Raw genomic sequence first — 19,796 nt, 5'->3', positions numbered from 1 at the left:
TTTCAGTTTATTAGTCTTTTCATCATGTGTTTAATGGATTCTAGAAGATACAACAAGTTCTAGGAAATGGCTGGAATTCTGGGCTTTAAAAGTGCCTTAAATCCCACGGACTTTGGCATAGGTTTGCTGGAAGTAGTCCCTGGACGTAGGCATGTAGGCTTGTGGGACGCCCATTACATGGCAGTGTCTAGAGGTTTAATAGCTTAGAAACTCAGTGGGACCAAAGGGCATGATACCTGTGTGGTTGGGATGGTTGCTGGAGTGTTGTTATTCATGTGGAAGGTATTTTTGATGGGTTTCCATTGATTCCACTTCCTTAAGGATACCTAGGAGGTTGAATCTTATCATACTGGCCTCTAGTCACATGTTTACCCGGTTGGCCAGTTACTTGGGTATATATGGGAGGAGGGTGCTAGAGAGGTAGCTAGGTTGACAACAAAACCCATGGTTTGTTGTAATAGAAAGCCTAGTAACATGAAACAAGGTCTCTACAATCCCTTGCCTATACCCACTCAACCTTGGGAAAGAATTTCCATGGAAATTTCAGGAGGTTTACCAATAATTAGGAAGGGACATGACTACTTGCTCATGGTAGTTAAGAGGTTCAACAAGATGTGTGTTCTAATTCTCTAAAAAAAAAAATCATTAGTGGTAAAGAAATTATAGACTTGTTCTTTTGGCAAGTCTAGATGCACTTTGGGATATAAATGAGCATTGTTTCAGATGAAAAAATAATTCTTAGTGCATTTTAGACTACATTGTGGGAGAATATAAACATTAATTTAAAGAGGTCTATCACATTCCATCCACGGACAGAGGGGCAAACATAAGTAGTCAACATGAATTTGGTTCAACTTCTGAGGGGTTACAATCAAAAGGTTCAAAGGATTTGAATGAAATTATGGTATATATACAAAAGTCTTATAATAGAGCAGTCCACAATTCTATTTATATGTAACCATTTGTAATTTTTTCGGATATTTTCCACCTTCACTTTTGGATGTTGTATGTTGCTAACAACGATTCAGAGCAAGGGAGGATCTTGTAGGTGATTCCTTGGGCAATATTGTTTTTGAGATGATTAGGCAGATCTATTTAGTAGTACATAAGATGTTATAGAAGTTGTAGGAAAAGTACAAGGTCAGTCATGATCAACACAAAACAGAGAATTCATTCAAGGTGGGAGATAAAGTATGGTTACAGTTTAACAACAAGAGGTTATAGAGTCTTGGAAGGAACATGAAGACTCTACGATGAGGTCCCTTTGAGATATTGGGAAAGGTGGGAGATAACGCATATAAAATCAATACCCCCATACTTGTGCATTTACTCAATGGTGAATGCAAAAATTGGAAGCTTTATGAGCCTTCCAAGTTGGATCAGGAAGAGGAATAAATCCTCCCTTCCATAAAGTATTTGGCACCATATGCTCAAGAAGAGTTGACAAAGGATATAGTTTTGTAGAAGAGGTCCACAACAACAAGACAGGGGTATCATGACCTTCAGAAATTTGGGTTGAAATGATAGCTTCCAAGCAAGGTTAAATAATACTTTAGGGAGAAGGTATAGGAAAAAAATTCTCACCTCATTCAATAAAATCTTTTGAGGACCAAAATCCTCCCAAAATGGGGAGTTATGATCTAGAATAGACCACTATATTATTTTTCATCCATTTCAGTGCTTTCAAAGTGGAAAAGGTGGGGGAATCAACGCACAATACTATTTTAATTATTTGTCCCATTTTTCCGAATTGGAGTGAGAGATATTTTAGAAGTAGCATGAGGAATTAACGACATTTGATTGGTGATAAAATTTTACCACTTAAGCACAACACCCCCTAGCTCTATTCTACACACAAGTACCTTTCTGACGATGTAAGAATTGCCTCAATCAGAGTCCACATGCAAAATTTAGGCCACCCAAAAGTTGAAATTCATGTTTTTACTACCCTAATTTGAGGGGATGCATGTCGGCCCCCATTATTCATGGAAAAGGGGGTAGTAATGTGATCCTAATGAAGAAGACTATATAAGAGTAAATATTGTAACTCTAGATAAGGATTGAAAGGGTCAAAATTAATCACTAGTAGGTTATTGGGTAGGGTGATAATCGGGCCTATTTGAGTGCATTTTGTTCCATAGATGGGCATACTAGTTGAGAGTGCATAGAAAGAAAGCAAACATAGAGGTTTTGTGCACTATAGCAACCCATGGGCCACATATCTCACTCATTGATACTTGCATCCATTTCTGTTTAGGGAAAAAGAGAGTAGAGCAACCTCACATTTCAGTTGGATTTTCTCTCACAAAGGTTTACCTGATCGTATCTTTTGTTATTATGATTATGAGTGATTTTATTTTTCTTCGTTCTTTATTTTCTGCATTTTACATATTGCATGTATGAAAACAATAACTTAATAAATCCATAAATCTAAAGAAAATAACCCTCATTGAATAGCTTTTAGAATTTAAATATAATTATATCAAATTTATTTTGTCAAGCTCTCTAGTAGAACATCCACGACAATTTATAAATCATATATATATATATATATGAAATTATATAAATACTAAGAACAAGAGAATGACTCTATAACATTGATCCTTGTTTTTAATATACCATAATATAATTTTGAGTTGCCTAATATATAACATAACTCCGTATACATAAAACCTAACCCAATACTCCTATAAATATAAAATTCTCTACCACTCACTCTTTTTAATATTCATCACACTTAATAAATCTATAATTAAAATAAATATTTACCAATATTAAATTTTAAAATATCATCTTATATTATAATATAATTTTATTTACAAATAAAAATAATATAATAAAAATAAATAATATTATTCAAAAGTAATTATACGAATCGTTAATATTAATAAAAAATTAATTACTACACATAATTTATTATATTTAACCGTTAATTGAGATATTTTGAACACATTTGCTCTCCTTCTAAGTTACGGCATCCACTCAAATGCATAAAGCTTCCTACTAGGTTACGCAATGCTACCATATGCGTAATGCTTCTTTGTGATGCAATCAACTTAGTACCCGGACCCTTTTGTTATTTATGCCATGAACATCTCTTCTCTACTTTATAGTATTTCATATTCTATTATATATTTTGAAAATGATATTGTCTTATCGTATCATATCATGACTCCATGAGTGCATTCCAGAATGATGGGTGCAAAAGAAACGTGCAATTAGATATTTCTTGTTATTAACACATGACTTTAATCTCTCACATTAGTATTTATGTGATGTGCCATCAACCTCACTACCGACTCTCCATGGATAGTTGGTCTTCTTCCAATTTGACCACACCAATTAATATATTGTCACCAATTTTGACTTTAACAGTAGAAGGAAAATGGTGACGGAATATATTATTACTCATTTTGAATTTAAGAGTAAGGAAGGGGACTCGTGGATGAGAAATGGGAACTCCAAACTTGTAGGCTCATAAAGTCGTTGAGCCTGTCGCAGACATAACAACCACACCCAATTATATAAAATGAGCCGTGATTTGTGGAGGAAAAGGGTATCCATATTCCATACGTCACAAATACTCTTTCGTCGTTGCCTACTTTGAACGCACCTTCGGTCCTTCCTTGTGGGGGCATAGGGGTGTGCAATGGCCTCACGCCTTCAGTCCTTCCTTGTGGGGGCATAGGGGTGTGGAATGGCCTCACGGTATAATAAATATACAGCTTCATTCTCATTCTCAACCGCACCTACAACCTCGCTGACGTTAAAGAGCTCAGCTGATTGGGTTGGTTTCTCTCAACAAAGTTCAGAACCAGTGTATTGTTTCTGAGTAGAGATGGCTGCCACCAACCCCATTCATGCTGCACGCTCATCCTCCTTTATAATTGCCCTCCTCATATTAATGGCGATTACCGTGCATGGAGTACAGAGTGCGTTCTAATTTCATCTATTTATGTCTTGATCCGTTACTCTTTGTTATACCATTTACTGGCTGTTTGAAATAGTCATTGGATTAATCACAAAGTAGTTAATATGTTGGGGTGATGTGCTGTATGTGTTCAGGCGCCAATGTCAAGTGCGAGGAGCTTCCCGTGGAACTCTGCGCCTTCTCTGTCTCATCGTCTGGTAATAGATGTGTGCTCGAGAAGGATGTAATGAATGACGGAACCTTGCAATATCAATGCCAGGTATCTTTTAATTATTAACGTCTTCAGTCTTAAAAACCTCATATCACTCAACTAGCACTGTTAATAGATACTTCATTAGTGTGGATCATAATGTTGAGAAAGACTAACAATAATTCGTTATGCATCATTAGTCATCGGTTGTGATGGTGGAGAAAATGGTGGGATGGATCGAAAGCGAGGAGTGCATAAGTGCGTGCGGCTTGGAACGGATGGCTGTGGGAATTTCCACCGATTCTCTACACGAACCGGAATTTAGTACCAAGTTTTGTTCTTCCAAGTGCCGCGGCAATTGCCCCAACATCGTCAATCTATATGTCAATCTCGCTGCAGGAGAAGGTGGGTCCCTCAGATCCCCTTCCTTTTGATCTCAACAATTCATTTTAAGAATTTTCCTAATGGATTTGAGGCATGGTTTTCGCAGGAATATCTCTATCGAGTATGTGCGAATCTGAGGAAAGAAAATCTCGCAATCTGATCAAGAAAACGGAGTCAAGTTTGTCAAAATCAAAGTCAAGCACCCATTCCAAATCGTCTAGATCCCTGGATCCGAAGGCAACCGCAAAACTGAGTCGGAAGTTGCTGTAATTGCACTCTCATCCATAGGTACACGATTATTATTAAGTAATTCCATGGAGAAAAGTAGGATTATTCGGCGGTTCGAATCGGTTCTTGGATTAATACGCCAACGCCAATTCGAAGTTCTGTAATTCGGTCGAATTGACCGAAAATTCGAATATTCGGCGGTTCGATTAGGTTCTTGTATTAATACGCCAATTCAAAGTTTTGTCTGGGATACTGTTCAAGGATCAATACAGGGAGGCAGAGCATATTCCCAATAGAATTGTTAATTTCTGGTGGTCAATATACTTTTCAGAGACTCTTCCAGGAGATGACATGCTGTTGCCCGTAAATATTGAATGTTATACAAAGAGATTTTGCAAAGTAAATTTAGTGTTGTTGATGAAAAGTGTAATAATCTATGGCTTATGATGTATAGCAGTTTAAGCTATCCAGAAAATGGGGTTTGTAGAATATGAGCATATGTGTGATATGCAAATTATAAATCTGGGGTTTGTAAAATATTGGCATAGGTGTGATATGCAGAGTATAATTCTATAACGACTATACAGATTATATGTATGTGTAGTATATTTATTAAATAAAACTAAAAACATCTTATTAAAGGGAATATCTTTATGATTTTTTGGGTGGATTTCCTTGATTGGAAATTTGGATGAGTACCGAAATGTAATATTTAACATTACATCCATGTAAAATCTAACAATTTTTATAAAGAGATCAAATAATTTAAAGAATATTGGAAAATACTTCATTGCTTGAACACAATATGTTGTATATCAATTTAATTTATGGGAGTAATGAAAATTTCTTGAAATGGTTAGAAGGTAAGATGTACAACACAACAAATAAGGATGATACATAAGCTTACAAGTTCTAAGGTTTCTTTATTAGAACTCTAACACTTCTTATAAGCGAAACTTAGGAAGGAGAAAAAAAATGGGTTATGGCAACAAGGTTTGTAGGTACCCATGTACAACCTCTCATAACTAGAGAAAAAGAGAAACCCATATGAAAAAAAATCCCCCCCCCTCCTTTGAAAATAGAGCACATAAGAGGGCAAAGAAAGAAAGAGTAAAAATCGGAGGTGAAGGAAGGAGGACTCAAGATGAACCCCCATGGACAACTTCCTTCACTCCAAGCATTTGCCATGTTAGCACCTAAATCTGCCCTAGGCTGAAGGAAGACAAAATTCAGGGTAACCACAAACCACGCTCAGTCTGGTAGCTAGCTCTACCAGAATAGGAGAGGGTTCTCTCCGAGTCACGCTCAGTGAATAGATAAGCAAAAAACGGTCTGAGATGACTTACAATGAAATATTGATCTTAGGCTAGTAAGTGAATATGGATACTAGAAATAATTTTTATGAATGACCGAGCTTCTAGGATGGTATGGGACCAACGGTCAGCAAAGAACAGAGAATTTAATACAAAGGCACAGATTACTTCATGAGGCAAGGCAAGCCGAAAGTATAGTGATTTAGTTTGGAATAACGCGGAACAAAGAGATTGCCGAGGAGTGTGAAAAGGGCATAGGAACATGAATCCTTTTCAACAGAAGAAGAACACTGAACATGAAATTTTCCCACAGGCAGAGCAATAAAATTGAATTCTACCTAATCTCACTCAGAAAATTTTACTAGAAATGATCATGAATTTAATTATGAAACATAACGAAATACATACGAAAAAATAAAAGACACATTTACTACACTCACAACCACATGAATCTCATGAAACAGAGCCGTTGTCTTTCATTAATTCTCTGTCAAAAATATACAGTGAAGAAACAGAGTTTATTTCCCACAGTCTCCCAAAAGTTACAAACCAACCAACCCTTTGCAAATAGCCTACATACAATATATAGAATGTGCCATGAAGAGATAGAACGCCCAAGGGTTGGGGAGTTACTCGAATCATTACAAAATGGAGATGAAGAGCCAACCATCAGCTAAAGGTGCAGCGCTACAAACATAACATTTGGCTTCGGTGACCGTTTCCCTTCCTTTGCCACTTGGATAGAAGTCCATCTAGAAAGAAAATGCTTTAAATGTTGTCGTTTGTGCCAAAAAACCAAAGTGTAGATGAACGGGTCCACTTCGAGAAGTCGCGAATTGAAAACTCGCGAAACGGAAGCAAATTTGGCAATTTTTCCTCTGTGCGGTGCACCATTTTCTCTGTGCGCCACGCTACTTTGGGGCCTGTTTTGGGGCACTTGCAAGTGTCCAAAATATGCCCAAGTGGGCTTTTTGGAAAGTCTATCCTGTCTAATTTCTAACGCCACTAGAATTGTTGAATTTGGTGCTCATTTGCCCCTCCAAATCTCCATTCTCCCAAGACTGCTTCCTGTGTGTCAAAAAGGGGCAGAGAGGCCATTTTTGGGTGCTTTTTGACCTTTTGGAGTCATATATTGCTCAAATTTCTTGTCCGAGCACAAGTAGTCATGATTTTTCATGCTGAATCTAAAAATGCAAACCACTTCTCATTTGGAGCTCTAGATTTTTAGCGTCGCACCACAGGGAGAAAAACCCTGTGTTTTGCCCAAAAATTTGTCATGTGACCAAAAATTCCCCCAATTTCTTGAAATTTGGGCTAGAGGTTCTCTATGGGCTGTTATGATGGGCCAAGGAAGCTTCAGCCAAGATTCGAAGCCGATCCTGCTCTTTTGCCTCTTTTGCCTATTTTGTTGCTTTGCTCAATTTTGCCTTCAAGCTCTTTATCTGGGCCTTTGCACTCATATTTCGTGCCCTGTAATGATAAACCATCCACCTCAGTATGGTTTTGTCTCTATCAGCCTTCTCCAGCAGTCTCTCCAGGTGGATGTTGATCCGCTCTAGTGAGGACTCACAGTCATTGTTGATCTCTTGCTCCAAGGTAGTGAGCTCGATCCTCCTTTGTTGGGAAACTTGTCGATTCTCACAGATGTTTTGCAGCTCCATGATCTCATGTTGGTCCTCAAGATACTCGTTTCTCTACTCCAAATACTTGATGATCCATTTGGCCCTCTCTACATTGAATGACAAGTCTTGGATCTCCGTGTTCTACTCCTGAATAGTCATCCTAAGTCGGGCGCTCGCCACATCTACATCATCATCCTGAATGAGGATGAAATCGGCCTCATGTTCACCTGATGGCCCCTCATCATGCATGGGCTTCTTGTCCTTGTCTTGTACCTATGTTGTCGATGTAGGAAGCGAGGCCCCTTCCACCCCGGGTGGAGATAGCACTCGCTTTGCTGCTGCAAACAAGTTCCTACTGCCTCTCTGATAGGTGATGAATACTGGCATAGCAAGAGGGCATGCCTGCAATTCAGTGAGGGTGTTTGGCTCATCCCTAACATGTTTGCCACTCTTGTGATGTATCCTAGGAGCTTTTTCTCCTGAAGCTGTATCGCTGTGAGTTTCCACCTCATACTCTGATGAACCCTCACATGCCATGACTGTTGTTTATAAACTGTATTTAGGCTGCCCCTTTGATGATGGTGAAGCTGGGTGTTTTTTGTGCTATCCGCCACCAAGGGGGACAATGAAACAAGGGAGTATTAGGAGGGGAGTAATGTAATGGGAATAGGGGTTATAGGGAGAATTTTGTTTAGGGATTTGTAGGGATTTTGGGTATTTTGATAGGTTAGGGTTTGGGATTTTAATAAGGTAGGGTTTGGGATTTTTATTAAGAAATAGGAGGAGGGGAAAGGGAATATTAGTTGGGTAGTGTTAGGGTAGTGATAATAGGGAAAATTGCATAGGGGAATAAGGAACAGGGGTAGGGTAGGAAAAATAAAGCCTTGGCAGTAATAACACTGTTACACAACCCTAGCAAAATGGTTTTTCTTTGTTGTCTTATTGAGGTTGACTTTATGAAATTTTTTGCATTTAAACACAGGAACTAAACCACCATATCACTCATAAAAATTGATGAACAAGTGATGTTTCAAGCATACCTTGCAATTAGAGGGGCCTCACAAATTTGAGGGAGTTTGGTGAATTTCTGGGTGCTTTGTCTCTGTGCGCCGTGCACAAAGCTCAGTGCGCCACACTCTGGGTGTGCGCCGCGCCCGTTGGATAATTGCACAGTGGGTGGACTCTATGTGCAACGTGCCCTGTGTGTACACCACAGCCCTGCCTGTGTGCGCCGCACCCTTGTAAACCGCCTCCAACTTGCTCTAAAACATGCGATTGCACTCTCAAACCTTTGCAACGTTTCCTCTATGCGTTTGATATGCTCAATGTCTTTGTCCCTTGTGGAAACTTTGTGGAATGAAGAATTTGAAATTTTGGACGAAGATTTTAGTCGAATTTAGGCCTTTTAGCCATGTGCACCGCGCCTCCCATGTGCGCCACGCCAGTGTAAATTTACACTGAAAAATTTCTCCCATTGGGCCGCGCTTTCTATGTGCATCGTGCCTTTTTCAGAAGCCATTTGGAGGCCTTCCTGGTGTCAAAATTGGGTGCAAGATAGTTCGTTGGAAATATATTTGAGTCTACCTTCCAACCCAACCAGAATTTTTCAATTTAGAGTTCATTTGCCATGTAAAAAATCAAATCTCCCAAGACCAGTCAAAATGTGCCAAATGAGGCTGCCTAAAGGCAGAGTGCTGTTACAGTCAACATTTGCATGCCTTCCTCAACTCCAAATTGAGCTCATGACAGCTCATTGGAAGGATATTTGTGTATAGTTATCATTTGACTCACCAAACAAGTCATTCGGCTAACTTCACTAGGAGACAAAATGATTTTCCCAAGGTCAATTCAGAGGTGCATCAATTCTTCCGATGCAAATATATTTTTGACATTTGTCCAAAACCATGACACATTTATGAAAAGTGAAGGAGGTTTTTCTTCCTTGGCATGTTTTGGACAAAAACCTCTCTCCGTTTTCCTGGATTCATCTTTTATTGCTCTGGAACATTATTTTAGTGAAACCTATCCCGATGTGTGGGACAAGGGATTTGTTGAAATGACGCGAAATGAAGGGGATAGGGGGCTTCTAAATTCTTGAGAAAATTTTGGGAAGTGGGGAGGGATGTTAGAAAGTAGAGGAAAGTGGAATCTCAGAAGTTGAGTGAGGGGAAGGGGTCAAAAAAGGCAAAACACAGGTCTAGGCTAGAAAATTGCCAAGTTGTAACAAGAAACTAGGGTTTGTGCGAAAATGAGGAATTTGGGGTATTTTAGTGATGGGAAGTGTTTAATAAGGTACATTATGGATAGGGGAAGGTGTATGAACATCAGGATACAAGTTTTTTTGATGATTTTACCATCCAAGAGAAATTAGCTTCAAAACCCTAAGAGAGGGAAATGAACCTTGCCTAGGCGCAACTTAAGCATGAACAAGGTGTAAAATGACCCAGTGGAACTTGACATGATGATGAAAACCCTTTGAATGATGGTACACTCAGTTGAATGGTGACATGGAACGTCATTCTGACAACTTTGACAAGGGTAAAATTAAACCCTAGACCTAATGCCTAGTGACCAAATTTTGCTTGAAGATTCACTAAAATGACAAAATTTGATCTTGACACCTTAAAATCACTTTGTAAGAGCATGTTTGATCACTAGAGGAAGGCTTCAAAGACTGTCAATAACATTGGCTCCAATAGGGATGGTAGCTCCAACTCCTTGGAGGTGCCAAGAACTGCAGATATTTGGGTGAGCAGACAGTGCCTTCGTCCATTGGGCTATGGAGTCAAAACACAGAAACTGACATTATGCAGATGAACTCTGACTGAAGAATCAAACCCAAAACCATAATGAAAGTAGACATGACTAAATCCTAACTAACAAACTGGAAAGATTCTCATATTTGAGCTTATTCAGCAAACCTACCCTAATTACTCTTTGCACCACTCGGTCAAGTGAGATGGAACAACCAATGCAACCAGGTAAGAATTATGGCTGATACTTGATTTCTTCCCAAATGCTTTCTGTTGCACAGGAAAAGGGAAGAATCGAAAGGGAGCTCCCATGGAAACTTGGAATCAATTTCACTGATGACAAACTTGCAAAGCATGAATTGGCTAGATGACTTCAAGAATAATGCAAAAGGATCTTCATAAGCATCGCCATTGATTTTCATTAACACATTATTGCTCTGGTCCAAGTAATCTTCATAGCTGGATATTTAACTCTTCCTCACATCTGCACTGTCTTTCTCTGATGATTGCAACAAGCGTTCAAAAGGATCCCGAATTTCGTGAAGAACCAAACTCTATTGTTGATTCCAAACAGACTCAAAGCCTCCTTTATCAATCTCCTCATATGACTGCAAACTTTGGTATGGGCTATGAAATGAACAATCTGGTAAACAAGATAATGAAGATGACCCTTGAAACATATGATTATCAACATTCTCTTTTGTCTCCTGGTTGGTTGATGGAGAAGAAGTTTTACAGCAAACAAAATCTAACACATGAGCAAAAGGATCATCAAAAACCTGAGGAGACTACTGCGATGTATCTATTGAAACTGTATGACATCCTATTGGTTGTTCATCCTTTTATTTAGAGATATTACTAAGGTTCTTCCTTATAAACTGAAATGCTTCATAACACAAGGGTACAAAATCCTCTTGCATCATTAAATCATGTATTTCAGTTTCCTCACCTTCATCTGTAATCTGACCTTGAATTGTGTTTGGTGGCTACAAATCTGGTTTTGTATCCAAAATGATTTCATCAATCATTTCAGCGGAAGATGTCTTATTAACGACCTGCTCAAAAATTTCGCCATCTATCTCATCTTCAACATTAAAACTTAGAGATTGTTGATTTCCTACAAGCTTTTCATTTGAGGATTTACTATGCAATTTACCCCGCAAAAACTGAAATGATTCAAAACAGGGAGGTAAGGAATCTTCTTGTATCGTTTGATCATATAATCCATCTTCTATGTCATCATGTGCTGACTATTAATGGCATTTGGGGGCTATAATTCTGAATATAAGAAGTCTGGAACAAATTTTTCATCTCCCTCAAGAGGATCCAAATCAAGATTTGTTGATAGTTGATGTCTAATTGTATGGAAATTATCTCTAATGAACTGACATGAATCAAGGCACAAAGGAAAAGATCCTTCACTTACTTCAAAATCTGCTGCACTTTCCTCATCGTTTCCATAGCTGATATGCCTCGGTTGATCATTGTATTCGAGCTGCTGTAAGCGAACTTCCTCATCCCATAAACTAGTTGTTGATTTGTATGCAAGATTAGCTTCTGTTTGGAGAGCATAATCATCATCATCATACTAGTCAAACTAAGGCAAATCGTCAGTATAAAACATGTCATCAAGCATACATGTCATATCAACAGGTCTTTCTTCTTCAATATGATCTACAAAACAATCATTATGACTACTGAGATCAGAAACAAAATGTTTTGGATCAGCCACTTGTTCATGAATGCCATTTTCATCTTTTGCAGTCATTTTTCTCACCATCTTTTCTACTGCACTCACCAAAATGTCAAGCTTTTCCTCTGAAGGTGTAGTTTTCTCTAGATCCATGTTTCTCATCTCTTCTTCTTTCAACCTTGCCCTTATGATCAACAAATGAGCCTCTACATTTACTGCATTGTTCTGCATCTCTTCAAGTGTTGCGAAATTATTTTCTCTCAGCTGAAACTCCATTTCCGGATCAAATGCACCTGGGTAGTGCAAGAGAGCAGATCCAGGAGGGAGTCTTATTTTAACCGGCATTGAATAATAAACTTGATTAAATCTGGCTGAAAACTGTTGTACTGTTTCCCGTGGTAGTCTTTTCAGCTGATTATACTCTTCTACAATAAGGAAAATGTTCTGTCTGATCCTCCTCCTGTCAAGAAAAACTTTGAGGAACTATTGTAAATCTATGATGCTTGCATCCGGCAGGGCTTTGAACCAACTCTTGACTTTGCCTTGCAAAGAAAGAGTAAAAAGCCTTATTGCTGACATCTTCTTCATCAATTTCAAAAAGGTCTAGAAAAGTCTCAACATTCTGCACATGTTGCTTAGCATTGACATTCTTACATTCACCGTCAAATCTTGGCAAGTATAGATCATAATTTTTGGGGAAAGCATGAAGAACAGAAGGTAAAACAAGAGGTTTATACCTATCTGGGATTATAACAGCTGTAGGGATATGTACAAGAGCTATGGGATCAGTTTTGTTTTCCTTAGGCTCATCACTTTGCAGAGAATCATCATAAGATGTAGGAAACGTAAGGAGGCCAGGATCAAAGGGAAATTCACTATTTACACTTTTTGAATAGTTGAGTGAAGATTTTGATCACCTTTATCATACAACAAGTTCTGAAAATCTTTTAGGGCAGCTTCAAGAACAGCAAAGAAGTAATTCACAAGGAAGCAGAGTAGGTCCTGAATACCATTCCACTTTTGATACTTGAACTTTGTGTAAGATCCTTCCATTTTCACCGAGAAAAAGTTAGTCTTCCAGTGGAGTCACCATGAAGCACGGATTGCTGGATTCTTCAGTGAATGGATTCGCTAGGTGAATGATTTCAGTCGTCTTCTGTTTGATCGTTGTCCACCATCAACCATCAGATCTCAACTTGAGATATGTACTGGGGCGAGACAATCTACAAGTAAACCATTTTTTCCCCACTGGAGTCGCCACTATGTTAGCACCTAAATCTGCCCTAGGCCGAAGGAAGGCAAAATTCAGGGTAACCACAAACCACACTCAGTCTGGTAGCTAGCCCTACCAGAACAGGAGAGGGCTCTCTCCGAGTCACGGTTAGTGAATAGATAAGCAAAAACGGTCTGAGATGACTTACAATGAAATATTGATCTTCGACTAGTAAGTGAATATGGATACAAGAAATAATTTTATGAATGACCGAGCTTCTGGGATGGTATGGGACCAACGGTCAACAAAGAACAGAGAATTTAATACAAAGGCACAGATTACTTCGTGAGGTAAGGCAGATAGAAAGCATAGCGATTTAGTTTGGAATAATGCGGAACGAAGAGATTTCTAAGGAGTGTGAAAAGGGCATAGGAACATGAATCTTTTTCAACAGAAGAAGAACAATGAACATGAAATTTTCCCACAGGCAGAGCAATAAAATTGAATTCTACCTAATCTCACTCAGAAAATTTCACTGGAAATGAACATGAATTGAATTATGAAACATAAAGAAATACATATGAAAAAATAAGAGACACATTTACTACACTCACAACCACATGAATCTCATGAAACAGAGCCGCTGCCTTTCATTAATTCTCTGTCAAAAATATACAGTGAAGAAACAAAGTTTCTTTCCCACAGAATCCCAAAAGTTAGAAGCCAACCAACCCTTTGAAAATAGCTTACATACAATATATAGAATATGCAATGAAGAGATAGAACGCCCAAGGGTTGGGGAGTTACTTGAATCATTACAAAATGGAGATGAAGAGCCAACCATGAGCTACAGGTGCAACGCTACAAACATGAAACTTGGCTTGGTTGACCGTTTTCCTTCCTTCGCCCCTTGGATAGAAGTCCATCTGGAAATAAAAATGCTTTAAATGCCGCCTTTGGTGCCAAAAAACCAATGTGTAGATGAGCGGGCCCACTTGGAGAAGTCGCGAATCGAAAGCTCACGAAACGGAAGCAAATTTGGCAATTTTTCCTCTGTGCGTCACGCCATTTTCTATGTGCACTGCACTACTTTGGGGCCTGTTTTGGGGCACTTGCTGGTGTCCAAATGTGCCCAAGTGGGCTTGTTGGAAAGCCTGTCTTGTCTACTTTCTAAATCCACTAGAATTTTTTAATTTGGTGCTAATTTGCCCCTCCAAATCTCCATTCTCCCAAGACTGCTTCCTGTGTGTCAAAAAAGGGGCAGATATGCCATTTTTGGGTGGTTTTTGACCTTTTGGAGACTCATATGTTGCCCAAATTTCTTGTCCGAGCACCAGTAGTTGCTATTTTCCATGCTGAATCCAAAAATGCAAACCATTCCTCATTTGGAGCTCTAGATTTTTAGCGCCACGCCAGTGGCGCGGCGCACGGGGAGAAAAACCCTGTGTTTTGCCCAAAAATTGTCATGTGACCAAAAATTCCCCAAATTTCTGGAAATTTTGGCTAGAGGTTCTCTATGGGGTGTTATGATGGGGCAAGGAAGCTTCAGCTAAGATTCGAAGCCGATCTTTCTCTTTTGCCTCTTTTACCTCTTTTGTTGCTTTGTTCAATTTTTCCTTCAAGCTCTTTATCCGGGCCTTTACACTCATATTTCATGCCATGTAATGATAAACCATCCACCTCAGTATGGTTTTGTCTTTGTCGGCCTTCTCCAACAGTCTCTCTAGATGGATGTTGATCCGCTCTAGCCAGGACTCACGGTCATTGTTGATCTCTTGCTCCAAGGTAGTGAGCTCGATCCTCCTTTGTTGGGAAACTTGTCAATTCTCATGGATGTTTTGCAGCTCCATGATCTCATGCTGGTCCTCAAGCTGCTTGCTCCTCTACTCCAAATACTTGATGATCCATTTGGCCCTCTCCACATTGAATGGCAAGTCTTGGATCTCCGTGTTCTTCTCCTGAATAGTTATCCTAATTCGGGCGCTCTCCACATCTACATCATCATCCTGAATGAGGATGAAATCAGCCTCCTGTTCACCTGATGGCCCCTCGTCATGCATGGGCTTCTTGTCGTTGTCCTGTACCTGTGTTGTCGATGTAGGAAGCGAGGCCCCTTCCACCCCGAGTGGAGATAACACTCGCTTTGCTGCTACAAACAAGTGCCTACTGCCTCTCTGATAGGTGATGAATACTAGCATAGCAAGAGGGCATGCCTGCAATTCAGTGAGGGTGTTTGGCTCATCCCTAACATGTTTGCCAATCCTATGATGTCCCCTGGGAGCTTGTTCTCCTGAAGTTGTATCGCTGTAAGTTTCCACCTCATACTATGATGAACCCTCAGATGCCATGACTGCTGTTTATAAACTGTATTTAGGCTGCCCCTTTGATGATGGTGAAGTTGGGTGTTGTTTGTGCTATCCGCCACCAAGGGGGACAATGAAACAAGAGAGTATTAGGATGGGAGTAATGTAATGGGAATAGGGGTTATAGGGAGAATTTTGTTTAGGAATTTGTAGAGATTTTGGGTATTTTGATAAGTTAGGGTTTTGGGTTTTAATAAGGTAGGGTTTGGGGTTTTTATTGAGCAATAGGAGGAGGGGAAAGGGAATATGAGTTTGGTAGTGATAATAGGAAAAATGAAATAAGGGAATAAGGAATAGGAGTAGGGTAGTAAAAATGAAGCCTTGGCAATAATAACACAGTTACACAACCCTAGGAAAATGGTTTTTCTTTGGTGTCTTCTTGAGGTTGAATTTATGAAATTATTTGCATTTAAACACAGGCACTAAACCACCATATCACTCGTAAAAATTGATGAAAAAGTGACGTTTCGAGCCTACCTTGCAATTAGAGGGGCCTCACAAAAATTTGAGGGAGTTTGGTGAATTTCTGGGCGCTTTGTCTCTGTGCGCCGCGCGCAAATCCCAGTGCGCCGCGCTCTAGGTGTGCGCCGCGCCCGTTGGAAAATTGTACTACGGGTGCACTCTTTGTGTGCTGTGCGCTGTGTGTGCACTGAACCCCTGCCTGTGTGCACCGCGCCCCTGTAAACTGCCTCTAGCTTGCTCTAAGACACACGATTGCACTCTCAAACCTTTGCAACATTTCCTCTATGCCTTTTATATGCTCATTGACTTTGTTCCTTGTGGAAAATTTGTGGAATGAAGAATTTTCAATTTTGGAGGAATATTTCAGTAAAATTTAGGCCTTTTAGCCATGTGCGCCATGCCTCCCATGTGCGTCACGCCAGTGTAAATTTACACTGAAAAATTTCTCCCAATGCGCCGCGCTCTCTATGTTCGTTGCGCCTTTTTGCAGAAGCCATTTGGAGGCCTTCTTGGTGTCCAAATTGGGTGCAAGATAGCTCGTTGCAAAGGTATTTGAGTTTAATTTCAAACCCATCTAGAATTTTTTAATTTGGAGTTAAATTCCCTATCAAAAATCAACTCTCCCAAGACCAGTCAAAATGTGTCAAATGAAGCTGCCTAAAGGCAGAGTGCTATTACAGTCAACTTTTGAATGCCTTCCTCAACTCCAAATTGAGCTCATGATAGCTCATTGGAAAGCGCTTGTATCTAGTTATCATTTGACTCATCAAAGAAGTCATTTTTCCAACTGAGCTAGGAAAAATTTTGAATTTTCCAAGGTCACTTCAGAGGTGCATCAATTCTCCCGAGGCAACTATATTTTTGACATTTCTCCAAAACCATTACACCTATGTAAAAAGTGAAGGAGGTTTTTCTTCCTTGGCATGCTTTGGACAAAAACCTCTCTAATTTTTCCCAAATTTGTCTTTTATTTCTCAGAAACATTATTTGAGTGAAACCTATCACGATGTGTGGGACAAGGGATTTGCCGAAATGAAGCGAAATGAAGGGGATAGGGGGCTTCTAAATTCTTGAGAAAATTTTGGGAAGTGGGGAGGGATGTTAGAAATTAGGGGAAAGTGGAATCTCAGAAATTTAGTGAGGGGAAGGGGTCCGAAATGGCAAAACACAAGCCTAGCCTAGAAAATTGCCAAGTTTTAGCAAGAAACTAGGGTTTGTACGAAAATGAGGAAGTTGGGGGATTTTAGTGGTGGGAAGTGTTTAATAAGGTACATTATGGATAGGGGAAAGTGTATGAACATCAGGATACAAGTTTTTCCGACTTTTTACCATCCAAGAGAAATTAGCTTCAAAACCCTAGGAGAGGGAAATGAACGATGCCTAGGTGCAACTTAAGCATGAACAAGGTGTAAAATGACCCAGTGGAACTTTACATGATGATGAAAACCCTTTGGATGATGTTACACTCAGTTGAATGGTGACATGGAATGTCACTCGAACAACTTTGACAAGTGTAAAATCAAACCCTAGACCTAATGCCTAGTGACAAAATTTTGCTTTAAGACTAACTGAAATGACAAAATTTGACCTTGACACCTTAAAATCACTTTGTAGGAGCATGTTTGATCACTGGAGGAAGGCTGCAAAGACTGAAACTAACATTGGCTCCAATAGGGATGACAGCTCCAGCTCCTTGGAGGTGCTAAGAACTACAGATCTTTGGGTGAGCAGACAGTGCCTTCGTCCATTGGGCTATGGAGTCAAAACATGGAAACTGACATTATGTAGATGAACTCTGACTGAGGACTCTAACTGAAAACCATAATAAAACCATATATGACTAAATACTAACTAACAAACTAGAAAGATGCTCATATTTGAGCTTATTCGGCAAACCTACCCTAATTACTCTTTCCACCACTCGGTCAAGTGAGATGGAACAACCAATGCAACCAGGTAAGCATTATGGCTGATATTTGATTTCTTCCTAAATGCTTTCTGATGCGCAGGAAAAGGGAAGAATCGAAAGGAAGCTCCCATGGAAACTTGGAATCAATTTCACTGCTGAAAAACTTGCAAAGCATGAATTGGCTAAATGACTTCAAGAATACTGCAAAAGGATCTTCATAAGCATCGACATTGATTTCCATTAACACATTATTGCTCTAGTTGATCCAGGTGGATATTGGTGGCCACCTGCCAAGTCCACCTGGACCCCCACCATTGTTTTTCTCAGCATTTTCAGTTTCCTTAATTGTAGCACAACTTACTATTTTTAGCAGTTTTTCGGGTCCTGAACTTCCGGAGCCCTTTGGAGGCCCTAAACGACGTTTTTTGGGGAATCTGGGGTCAACATGGGTCCATGGAATGGACCGATGTTGCCTGTTCCAACAATGGTAGTGCTCGGATAGATCTTTCTAACGAGCTATTGTATGTGTCAAACGAAGATTATATGCCAAAGTTACGACCCCGGGAAGTTGATGTACCAATTTACCCCAAACGGGGCCCACAGTTTGGCGTTTCATCTCCTAGGGTTAGGTTTTGGAATGTTAAGGGTTTTGCATTGTTTTTCAACAATAAATAGGCCTTCGAGCCTCATTGTAACACAGTTCAGAGGCATGTAGCCATCACATCTCTTCTCAGAGATAAGCTACCATCGCCCTAGCTAGTTTATTTCCATTTCTGGTTGTAAGCATATTTCAGTATTTTCCATTAATGAAATGAAGTATTATTTCCGCTGCATCTTTGTGTATATGGTTATCTCTGTAATTTGTTGCGTTCCTGTTTAAATCCGAATCAGTGGTATCAGAGCGGTCTGCTTTTTCTTTGTTTTTCTTTGCATGTCCCCAACAAGGTCGGGATATAAGGAGTTAGGGCTTGAACTGGTTGAACCTTTGCAAGACCAGCCTCGCAAATCCCGACGGCCTCCCATGGCAGATGAGAAGAAAGACGAGGGGGCAGGAGATTCCATCAAAATCTTGCTCGAAGAAGCTCTCGAGTGACAACGGAACGCGATGATGGACAACTTTGCCCAGATCCTTCAGCGGCTACCCAGAAGCGACACATCGGCTTCCAGCAGCTACTCTGGAAACGCCACACCCTTTAAGGTACAAGTTAATTTTGAAATCCCCATATTCAAGGGTCAGATAGACACAGATGTCGTAGATAAATGGTTAAATCTGCTAGAGGGTTATTTTTCTGTTCATGAATTTTCGAGTCGGGAAAAGATTGTTTTTGCTCTTCTCAAAGCAGCCCCCCACGTCAAGGACTGGTGGGAAACCTACTGCGAGCAGAAGGATGAAAGTACTGGCTCACTATTTTTACCGCACCCACCTGGGATTCGTTCTGGGATGCCATCAAGGAGCAGTACTACCCTGTTGGAAGCTATGAGGATGAATACATAAAGTGGACCACGCTGCGGCAGGGAAGGGACCAAGACGTGTCGGAGTTCACCAATCTTTTCCATACCCTTCGCACAAAGTTGGGTATCAAGGATTCGGAGCAACATTTGATACTCAAATACCGTGGCTACCTGCACAAGTACATCCAGGAAGAAATACAATTCCTAAACATCTCCTCGCTCGGCGCAGCATACCGATATGCCGTCAAGGTCGAGCAAAAGTTTAAACAAAAGAAGCGAGACT

General features: G+C 39.9%; 1 protein-coding gene across 1 annotated transcript; it reads left to right on the top strand.

Annotated features, from left to right (window-relative positions):
* Positions 1-3,739: 3,739 nt before the first annotated feature.
* On the top strand, positions 3,740-5,052 carry LOC149153055 (uncharacterized). Its single transcript, XM_089444572.1, has 4 exons — positions 3,740-3,932; positions 4,066-4,190; positions 4,322-4,526; positions 4,612-5,052. Exons 1-4 carry the CDS (start codon positions 3,839-3,841, stop codon positions 4,773-4,775), a joined length of 588 nt encoding a protein of 195 aa, XP_089300698.1. The 5' UTR covers positions 3,740-3,838; the 3' UTR covers positions 4,776-5,052.
* Positions 5,053-19,796: the final 14,744 nt, after the last annotated feature.

The sequence above is a fragment of the Pinus tabuliformis genome, chromosome 9, assembly GCF_031772625.1.
Source record: "Pinus tabuliformis cultivar Carrire ecotype Pingquan chromosome 9, CPIR1, whole genome shotgun sequence".
NCBI classification, from domain to species: domain Eukaryota; kingdom Viridiplantae; phylum Streptophyta; class Pinopsida; order Pinales; family Pinaceae; genus Pinus; species Pinus tabuliformis.
Note: the sequence above shows the minus strand (reverse complement) of the source record. Positions and strands in the feature narration are given on the sequence as shown.

Coding starts and splice junctions, on each gene's coding strand:
- LOC149153055 (XM_089444572.1), top strand. CDS start 3,839: ATGGCTGCCACCAACCCCATTCATGCTGCACGCTCATCCTCCTTTATA. Junction 3,933..4,065: donor TACCGTGCATGGAGTACAGA/GTGCGTTCTAAT, acceptor GTATGTGTTCAG/GCGCCAATGTCAAGTGCGAG. Junction 4,191..4,321: donor CCTTGCAATATCAATGCCAG/GTATCTTTTAAT, acceptor ATGCATCATTAG/TCATCGGTTGTGATGGTGGA.